The 10,212-nt window shown below is 46.2% G+C and overlaps 3 protein-coding genes across 3 annotated transcripts; 2 read left to right on the top strand and 1 right to left on the bottom strand.

Annotated features, from left to right (window-relative positions):
- Positions 1–450: 450 nt before the first annotated feature.
- Positions 451–1,103, top strand: TREMEDRAFT_58233 (uncharacterized protein; the record flags this gene model as incomplete). The annotated part of the gene is made up of 2 exons (XM_007001131.1): positions 451–567; positions 702–1,103. 2 exons carry the CDS (start codon positions 451–453, stop codon positions 1,101–1,103), a joined length of 519 nt encoding a protein of 172 aa, XP_007001193.1.
- Positions 1,104–1,652: 549 nt separating this feature from the next.
- TREMEDRAFT_72647 (uncharacterized protein) lies at positions 1,653–5,206 on the bottom strand. The gene is made up of 8 exons (XM_007002049.1): positions 4,992–5,206; positions 4,866–4,948; positions 4,588–4,763; positions 4,100–4,273; positions 3,416–3,816; positions 2,867–3,134; positions 2,117–2,608; positions 1,653–1,805 (listed from the first exon to the last, which is right to left on the bottom strand). Exons 1-8 carry the CDS (start codon positions 5,103–5,105, stop codon positions 1,768–1,770), a joined length of 1,746 nt encoding a protein of 581 aa, XP_007002111.1. The 5' UTR covers positions 5,106–5,206; the 3' UTR covers positions 1,653–1,767.
- A 481-nt stretch (positions 5,207–5,687) lies between these two features.
- On the top strand, positions 5,688–9,366 carry TREMEDRAFT_26437 (uncharacterized protein; the record flags this gene model as incomplete). Its single annotated transcript, XM_007000697.1, has 12 exons — positions 5,688–5,759; positions 5,888–6,201; positions 6,336–6,611; positions 6,752–6,998; positions 7,100–7,214; positions 7,267–7,372; positions 7,529–7,862; positions 7,966–8,049; positions 8,214–8,585; positions 8,755–9,098; positions 9,227–9,275; positions 9,319–9,366. The coding sequence occupies 12 exons, from the start codon at positions 5,688–5,690 to the stop codon at positions 9,364–9,366; spliced, it is 2,361 nt and encodes a 786-aa protein (XP_007000759.1).
- Positions 9,367–10,212: the final 846 nt, after the last annotated feature.

The following is a 10,212-nucleotide window of genomic DNA, read 5'->3' on the forward strand; positions in this document are numbered from 1 at the left end:
AGAGACCTTTCGAACGACTCTCTATCCAAAAGAAACACCAAATCTCCAGTACTTTCTTCAAACTCCTCGGCTCCCTCCTCTTCCTACCCTCCTTCCATCCACCAAAACAAAGACGAAATCATAAGTGCTCAAGACTTTCATCGCACAACAACTTAGAAACATATACCAACCATCTCAGATATCCCACATGAATGGGAATCTTTCATTCTCTTTTGAATTGTCGGTTCTTCCCTTCCTCATCTCGACCCTTGAACGCAGGAGACATTTCTCATCCTTACCCTTTGACACCAAAGATTCATCCCGTCTCGTCAATTTCTTCCATACCCATCAACACCAATCTCATCGAGCAGAAACAAAGTATCATCACCTCTCCGGGAAAATACAACCATGTAAAACTTCCTATTTCCCCAAATCGAAGGTATTCTATCTTACCTCCCCTTCCGCCTCGACATGTCAATCCTGTTCACAATCGTCAACACAGCTCAGAAGATCCTTCTCATGTCCATATGGAAGAAAAACGATATATACCTCGCCCTCGACAAACCTCTGGAAATCCTCATGTCCACCGTCATATCGTCAATCGCGGAGAGGGGACCAACGAAAGGAAAAGATATTCTACGATACCAAAGAGAACATCGCTTCACCAATCACATACCCATTGGACTTCACCAGATCTGATAAGAACATACGACCATCAACAGCATTCAATAGGTGGGTCAGGGAGTGCGGAAAGATCAGAACCTTCCGCTTCGTCCACTTTGGTACAGGATGATCCTACACATTTACAGAATTCCTTTGATTTCGATGACTCTAAACGTGGTGTTCACGTCGCTTATGGAGCACACGAGGATGACAGAGGATGTGGAAGGATCAAAGTGCGAGAAAGGCAAAGGGTAAATGCGGCGGGGGTAGTGGGAGCTCCAAGAGGGAGCTCAGAGGATTACATCTCACCTAGAATGTCGATACGGACTATAGGCTCAGTAGGGAAGGGAGGATCACCAGGGAGGAGATTGAGGAAAGTGAGAATGGTAGAAGGTGATTGGGATTGGTTAAGGGATGGAGATTGGGGTGATCCAAGTCCTCTTGATCAAGCTGTGAGATGAAGAGGGATGTCCGTGGGGTACTGTAGATGGGAAAGGATTGTCTCTTCATCGTATTGACGTGGGAACGGTTTTGGTGTAGAGCCATGGGATGAGGGAAAAGTGGGGGTGGGCGTCTTATGGTCACACAAACCTAGAAGTGGAGCGAGAAGCGTGGGTGGGGACATGGGAACTTGGGGACAGCTAAGGGTGGGGATTTACGACTTTGATGGACCTTTACGATTTACGTTTTCTTACGATTATGATTTAATGACTCATGGCATTATACAGTACGATTACCCGTATGCATCGACGAACTTTATTACGTTCACTCACATGACCTGTATGGGAGACTATTGTTTTTTTTTCCGACGAGGATCTGAAGGTAACTCAAGCCAAGCTCATATGATACTTGGAAGCTTGACCCTCGACAACTTGAAACTTGACTGCTTGACAATGGATATAGGTTGACATTGGATATAGCTTCTCAATGGAGATAGCTTGATATTCGATATCTTGACACTTGACAGCAAATTCAGATGACCGCATGCAGAGTGTCAAAACATGACACGTAAAGAACAATGAAATCACATCCCATGCACATTGTCTCATTCAAATGCCTGATGTATACGTTCGAATCAAGTACGAAATGTATCTCAAAACGACCAGCGTTAAACGTCAAAATTGATTATACGAGATTCTGAGATTCGAGCATCATGATGATTGCTATTCATTAGCGTTTTCTTCTTTAGCTTAATCTCCAGAAGAGAGATCACATCCTAGCTAGCCCACATCATATTTCACAGAGCCCACTAGGGGGGTCCGTTGTAAATCGGGTAAGGAAAGATGTTAAGAGATCATAGCGGGGAGAAGTGTTGTAAATCCGGCAGAATCTTCAAGATACTCATATGAAAATCTTGAAAGTTATGTCATGTAAGAAGAAGATAAATGTGATTGGTGTAAAAGACAAGGATAATCAAAGAAGATGATATATATAAGGATGAAAAGAATTAAAAGAAGTGTTTAAGGTAACTCACAATGAACGATTTCAGGTACTGTATCAACTCTTAAATCACATTTCAAATCCACATCTTTTTCTTCCGGTTCTTCATATTTATCTCCAACACCTGTAAAACCTTTAATCTCACCATCCCTTGCTCTTTTATACAAACCTCTCCTATCAACCTTTTCACACCATTCTAATGGTGTAGCTACCCAAACCAAAAAGAAATTCCCACCACCTGATCCTACCACAACATCTTTTAATGCTCTTCTAGAATGAGAATAAGGAGCAGTAGGAGCTGCTATGACTGCAGCACCTGCTTTTGTAAGTTCAGAAGCGACGAATCCAATTCGGAGCATGTTGATATGTTTGTCTTCTGGTGAATGACTTAAATCGGGGGAAAGTTCCGCACGGACTGCTTCGCCTAAAAGGAGGGATACGGAACGAGTACCGTTTTGTTGAAGAGTCACTTGAAGGGCTCTGGCTATTGTATCTTTACCGGAATTGTGAAGACCTGTCAGGAGGACTGGGGGTTAGATTATTGCTTAATCATCTTTAAGACTTGAAGAGCGGGTATGGGAACATGAGGGGATGACGAGAAGGGAAAGAAGAGTTGAGATGTGGAATAGGACCGAATAAGGAGGGACGAGGGAAAGAGGGAAAGAGGCAAAGAGGGAAAGATGGAAAGAGGGAAAGAGGGAAAGATGGAAAGAGGGAAAGAGGGAAAGAGCAAGAAAGGGAGAAGTGCAGAAAGGGGAAATGGAGAGGAAGAAAGATGACCCACTGGTAAACCCTTGCTTGGGTCGAGGAGGATAAGACTCCCTAAGGACTTTCACAACTCCATCATACGAAAACCAATCTGGTATATGAGCTCCAGTCCGAAGACGTTTTCGTAATTCCGTCCCTGAGATATCGGCTGTCGGAGTTCCTTTTGGTACTTCGTCCACTGGTTGATATTCGTCTGAACCGGGGAGATAAGTCATAGCTTGGAAAGGAACCATTTCAATCGATAATTCATCTTTGAATTGCGCTACGAGTGCTTGAGCGTCGTACTGTTATCAGCGTCATTACACCTTCCATTTTGATTTATAAATCCATCTCCCTTTTCCTGTTATTCAACCTGCCCTAATCCACTTCTCTTCCTACCATTCGGTTCTCTTCTTGTATCTGCCCCATGAGGCTGAACAGCACACTGAATGGACAGGTGTAGCCTAAGAATGATGTGAAGGAAGAAGGGGGAGGAGACGAAGCTATCATCTGTCGTCATGAAAGTAGATTAAAGGCCGCGAAAACAAAATTGAAGGGCGAAGAGAAGACGAGTCTGATCACTCACAGGTCCATAGAAATCCTTGCCTTGTGAATTCTTCCCGGGTCCAGCATGATCCCTCCCCACGATGAAATGCGTAGCTCCATAGTTTTTCCTTATGATAGCATGCCACAAAGCCTCCCTCGGTCCAGCCATACGCATAGCAAGTGGTAACAAAGCCAAATGAGCCATTCCTTCTGGATAAGAAGGCATAAGAGCCTGATATGCTCTCACACGAGTGTAATGATCCACATCGCCAGGTTTGGTGAGTCCTACCACGGGATGAATAAGAACGTTGGCACGACGTTGACGAGCCGCACGAACTGTGAGCTCTCGATGAGCTCGATGCATGGGATTACGAGTTTGAAAGGCGACTACTTTTCTCCAAGCGAGTTTGTGAAAGTGAGCTCGGAGTTCGGATGGAGTGTCTGGAATCAGTGACGTCTTTTCCTTTTCATATCTTCTGTTCACCTCTCCACATCCTTGACCTGAAATAATTGTATCTCAGTCATGACCCTACAAACTCCCGAACCATAGGTGAGAGAAGAGAAGGGAAGTATTACAAGTGAGGGCTGTGTATGCTACGATGATGATGTTGACCAACAATATTGAGACGGCTCTAGGATATGGTCAGGGTATGCCATATACGCGGTCATAGGCTTAGATATGATCTGATAGGATAGAGTCAAAGAAGAAAGAAGGGAGACTTACATCGTAAAGCGACATAGTCATAGTGCGTAGGTTTCTGTATAGCCTCTATCTTTCCTCCCACATAATAATCCTGAGTATGCTTGTGGAGATAAGTGACGGCTGGATGGGCGAGATCATCTGCACCCATCACGGCCTCTGCCTCGAGGTGCTTGTCAGGTTTGTAAATGTCCTCCACTAGGAGATCAGCGACGAATCCCGCTATGTTCCCATCAATCTTCGTTGCAATTTTCATCGCCCAGAGGCTGTGTAAAACATTTCCAAATTGATACCCAAGGCTTGATGATCATCATATTGATCGTCTACCTCAAGCGAGCCCTGATACCATATATGGAATTCTCGACAGGGCCCTAACATCGAGCATTCAGTCTCCGGTAGCTTCCGGGGGCAGATGTCCAGGAGGGGAGTAGCAGATCACAGCAAAGATGAGTTCACTGAGGAAGGAAGAGAGCGGCTGATAAGTAAATGAAGTTTAGGACAGATCTACTCACCAGTCAATATAGCTAATGCGGCTTCATCTCTCGGATCACGCAAAGCTACCCTAACACCCTTCTCCAAACTCAAAATCATGATGTCTTCCTCGGAGACGTCGAGGGTGATAGGAATGGGAAAGACGATACCCTGATGTTGGCCGTTAACGGGAGCAAGTCGTAGAGTGTCTCGAACGCTGAGGTCAGTTACAGTCATGGACAACGTTGGTATATCTCTCCGTACATGGACAGAGCACCAAGGTGTGAGAGTGAGGATCTGGATGGTTCGGAAAACTCACGAGATGTAGTCAACTTCAGTCATGAATCCCTCCAAAGGGGAGAAACCACCATTGAGGATCAACTCGAGATCACATAGTTGACGCTGACCATCAGTTTGGTGTATGCGTTCATGACAGTCGGCTCACCTCTGTCAAGAAGATATCTTTAAGATTTCTAGCTTGCTCTACGAGTTCATCGTGACGGTGAGCATCACGAGCTACGAGGTCTTTGAGAATTCCACCGTGAGGTGTATTGGCCATGACGATTACGCAAGTATGTTGTTGTAGTTTGTGACTGAAAGACAACTTGTGGGTAAAGAGATGGGTAGATGATGAAGGTAGAGCGACAATGTCCTGCTTTTGTACTTCAAAGAAAAGGAATGGATATATCAAGTGTTGGAATAAAAATCACACTTCCCGAACGGTATTCCCAAATGACAATGGTCGGTACGTTGCATCATCGGAAAAAAAAGACAGGGATTCGTCATAGCCGCGAGATGTAAGCTTCCGAACCTTGCGGACGTCTCTATATGTCTTTCGGGACCCTGACTATCACATACTACAGGCTGAGCCTCGAGGCAGTGAACAACTGGAATAAGATGAGAGAATGGTCACGCAATCCAATTTCAACCTCCAACATTTCCGCGGTTATCGCCGTTCTCACTCAGGTACCATCATCGGGCTCGCTTAAGTTTATCCCCTCTGGATTAAACAAAAGATATTAAGAGAAAATAATCAAAAGTTGAACATGTTCCGAACCACACCAGAGCACTCCAACAACTAATCAACGACCGACTTTCATTTGGACGAACAAAGGCAAGAGTAGTGTCAAAAGACGACAAGATGGTCAAATCTCACGCTTCTAGGGGTAAATTGCTCACTGCAAACTTACCACAACTACAGAATCTGATCAAGGTGAGTCTTCATTCAACTCACCTTCCAGGTCCTCCGTCTCGTCTGATGACTATTACGGGCTCGTGAGCTCGTAGACGACGCGCAGAGGAAGGCATCGGGACGATAAGAGAAGGGCAATTGACACTCAGCGGGACCCAAAAGGATATCATGAAGAATTTCTCACTCAATACAATCACTACACTTCTCTCCTCCGTCTTCATACTCTTGCCCCCTCTACATCAACCCCAAATGGGTCAGACAAGTCGGCCGAAAAATTTGCAGAACTCGTCACTTTCATATCCCAAGTGGCACAATGTTATCCGGAAGAAACCAAAGAGTTACCGTCACAGCTGAAAGGGCTGTTGTTGGGTACGAATGGGCCTTCTGTCAAAGGTGATATGCGTCGGACCGTTTTGAAAAACTTGGTCATGTTGCGGAACAAAGATGTGATTGATTCCATCGAGTGAGTCCGAAGTTCTCTTCGATGATTGACACTTCTCATACTGGATATCGAGAATGCGTCTGATCCTGGGGGATGATTTTAAATACGGACGATTGCCTACCAGGTTGATGTGGGTGCCCAAACTGATCAAATAGACTCCTGCAGACCTTACTCCCATTATTGCCTCACGTGCCATCGAGTCTGCGATCTTTCATCCGGCATACTATCCTCACCGACCTCAAAACCTCCAACGTCAAGACCAAGAATCATCGCCTCAATAGGGTGGTTCAAGGTTTGCTGTTCGGGATGGTGGAGAGCGGTATGCAAGCGGAGGTGGTAGGTGATAAAGGTAAGGGGAAGGGGAAAGAGAAAGGTGGAGAGGCTATGTGGGCCGTTATGATGGTTAGCGAATTGTGGAAGAAAGGTGTTTGGTGAGTTTGAAGCTGTCACATCACAGAACCACTCTCATTTCCCATCTCTTCCTGCTCTGTGTCTCATCTGCTGTTGCATGTTGTGCTGAGGAATGGGCGAAGGATTGTATTGCAGGAAAAACCCGTGCTCACGTGAACAGGACCGACGCAAAGACAGTCTCTATCGTCGCTCTCGCCGTATTTCATCCAAATACCAAAGTCCAATCTGCGGCCCTGCACTTCTTCCTCGGAAGCGACAACGACACCGGGGCCGAATCGTCAGATGAAGAGGACGAAGTTCGAGAGGCTAGAAAGGATGTAAAGAAGATGCAGCACAGCTTGGAGGTGGGTAAGACGAGGAAGAAGAAAGAGAAGCTACTTAAGAAAGTGCAAAAAGAGGCGACGAAGGTGAGATAACCTACATTCACTGCTAAGCCATGACCATATCTCCCCGAATGACGACACTTTCCCTCATGTACTCCGTCAGTCCGTATCAGCTGACGTGGCAGAAACGAAAACACAGAGACGCCGGTTTGGGAGCTAAAGCGAATTTCCCCGCTCTTGAACTGTTGCATGATCCCCAAACGTTTGGCGAGAAACTGTATGACAACTTGCACAAGCATGGTCAGTTATATTTCGTCTCTGGCTACCCTTCAAAGAGATGCTCATGAAACAGACAAGCAATATTCCTTGGATCATAAGCTTCTCATCATACAGCTTTTGTCAAGGGTCATGGGCACACACAAATTGTGTATCCTCGGGTTTTACAGTTTCATTGTCAAGTACGTTGCTCTCGTCGTGATCTTGTGACCTGCTCTCACATTCCACTCTGAGACTCCTATCACCTCTGATCACACACCTCTCACGCACCTGAGAGTCATGGTTCGGTGGAGATCATGACAAGGTTATGCTCAGCCGAAGCAAGGTGCTGACAATAGATACTTGACGTATCACCAACTCTCCGTCACCCTCATCCTCGTCGCCCTCGCACAATCAGTCCACGATCTTACTCCTCCTGATGTCTTGACCCCTGTCATCCGTAAACTAGCCCAAGAGTTTGTCCATCCGGGTGTTGGCTCGGAAGTGGTAGCAGCCGGTATCAACGCAATCCGGGAGGTGTGTAGGAGACAACCTTGGTGTATGGAAGAAGACCTCTTGAGTGATTTGATAGAATATAGGAAGAGTAAGGATAAAGGTGTGATCACTGCAAGTAGGGGATTGTTGCAGTTGTATCGGGAGGTGAACCCTAGTATGTTGAAACGACGTGAAAGGGTGAGTAATTCTTGTCCACCCTTATCAGTCATCTCAGAGATAATTCACTCGAGTGGCTCTTGGGATCCTGGTGAAGTGTCCGTGGGAAGATGCTGACAGTCAGGGTAAAGCAGCAGCTATGGGAGAAGTCAATCAAGCTCCAGCTTACGGTCACACGGATGTTCCTCAGGGTATTGAAGGGATCGAGGTAAGTCGCCGTCTCCCTACTGTGCCACCTTCACACCTTCCCATCTTACCTCCCCCACATCTTCCCGTCTTTTCCTGTACTACTCTCCCACCTGTTCAATCGGCCCACTTGACTGATACCCCCGACTTTCCATGCCTGTTGTCAAGCCATGACCTGACCACAAGCTGCTGGAAGAACATCTTGCCGCCAAGCAGAAAGAAGTCAACCCTGATCAATCTGCTTCCGATGTTGAGCTGGACCTGGACAAAGAAGACGAAACTGGATGGGAGAATTGGGACGTGGAATCTGATTCCGGATCAGAGTCAAGCGGATGGCAAGATGTGGCCTCGGATGAGGATGATTTGGAAATTTCAGACAGTGATGACGAAGGTCCGAAAGTGAAGCGGGCGAAACTTGCTTTGGTCGAGGAAGAGAAGGGAGAGGAAGGTGGAGAGGAGGAAGAAGAAGATGGGAAATCTGTGGTCTCTGTCGCTCCTTCAAGTATGACGGTTGCCTCGGAGAACACTAAGAAATTGTCTTTGTTGGCTCAACAAAAGGTATGTTCATCCCTGTCCCCCTCTCTTCCGCCTTCACACTATCTTGTATCCTTTTTCCTCCTCCATTGACAAACCGCTTCAGGAGTGTCCATGAAGTCTGTTCATATGACCGCGCAACAGTGTACGAATGAAGATCGACATAAAGTGTCGGGATAAAACTTACGGTCAGATCCTCACACCTGCCGATTTCACACTCCTCAACGAGCTCCGTCTCAAGGCTGCCCAATCTTTGGTCAACACCACTTCTTCCACCGGAGCTAAACGCAAACTTGCCGCCTTGGAAGCTTCCAAGAGACATGTCGGAGAAGACGAAGCTTCTAGGTTTTTGACTGAGAATGAGATTCTCGGTCCGAGGAAGAGAGCCAAGGATGATTACGAGGCGAGGATTGAAAGTATCAAGAAAGGTCGAGAAGGTCGTGAGAAGTTTGGGAGTAAGAAAGGTAAAAAGGATAAGGAAAGTAGTAGTACGAATAGAGAGAAGACTAGGAATAAACCTATCATGATGGCTGTTCAGTGAGTGTGGTGGTGCTTTCTTGGTCTACGATTTCCCTTCTCTTCACCGAATACGCTTTAATCCATACCTTCTCTGATATGGTACATGATCTACAAGCTGCAATCTTGGAAGAGTCGCTAACGATCAGCTCGAACAAGGTGGTGCAGAAGAAGAAAGCGTCATTGCGAGATAAACAAGTGAGTTGGGTTTTCTTTGTTGATGATCGAAGTTGACAGAGAGATCAAATTGCGTGCATCTATCGTGAAACGAAAGAAACAGAAGCGTTGAGTAGGTTGTATATATAGTCATGACCTGCTTGCATGCCTGTCCATAGCGATAGATAGATGTGGTTGCGAGTTGAAGCATGAAAGGTCTTTGTTCCGATCGGTCAAGTCAATTTGACGCTCGGACAGTTTATTGCCCTATGTTGTTCCTGTCCCCTGTCGATATGTACCCTGAAATCGTTCTCTCCGCCGTGGCCCGTGCACTGGTGCCATGGTGCACTTACTCTTACCAAACAAGTCGTCCCCTCGTTCAACCCTCTCTTCTCCTCTCCTCCTCCCGCCCCTCTCACCTCTATCTAACCCCACTCTTCTCTACCACCATCCATAATCAACTCACACGAGTACATCTCCCCATCTCTACAAGTAACGCTCTTTATTTGATCATCTTGTCACTGCGAAGAGGAATAGAGCGGGCAATAAGAAGATTGGATATTTTTTACGCAACTGCCACATCTCGACGACACAACAAAGGATACCCTTTCCGTCCTCTCTCTCCTGCTTTCTTTTCTCTCTCTCTCTCTCTCCTCTCACTTTGTCTCTTTCCCTACCCCTTCTCTCTGGTATCTCTGATTGCGGCAAAGACGGACTTTTCACTCGCCACTCATCACGTTGGGAAAGAGGGACGCATCCGGTCATTGGGTGGAGTCAATCAAACTTGAGGTTGTTATGGAAAAAGAGTTTATACCTATCGTCACTGTATCTACATCACAACCACAACCACAACCACAACCACAGCCAACATTTTCATCGACATCACCACTAGCAACAACATCGACACCATCTTCTTCTTCATCATCAACGACAACCACTCCAAGGGGGCTTACAGAACCCGACTAGAGGTAGTCTACTG

Source organism: Tremella mesenterica (assembly GCF_000271645.1).
Source record: "Tremella mesenterica DSM 1558 unplaced genomic scaffold TREMEscaffold_1, whole genome shotgun sequence".
NCBI lineage: Eukaryota > Fungi > Basidiomycota > Tremellomycetes > Tremellales > Tremellaceae > Tremella > Tremella mesenterica.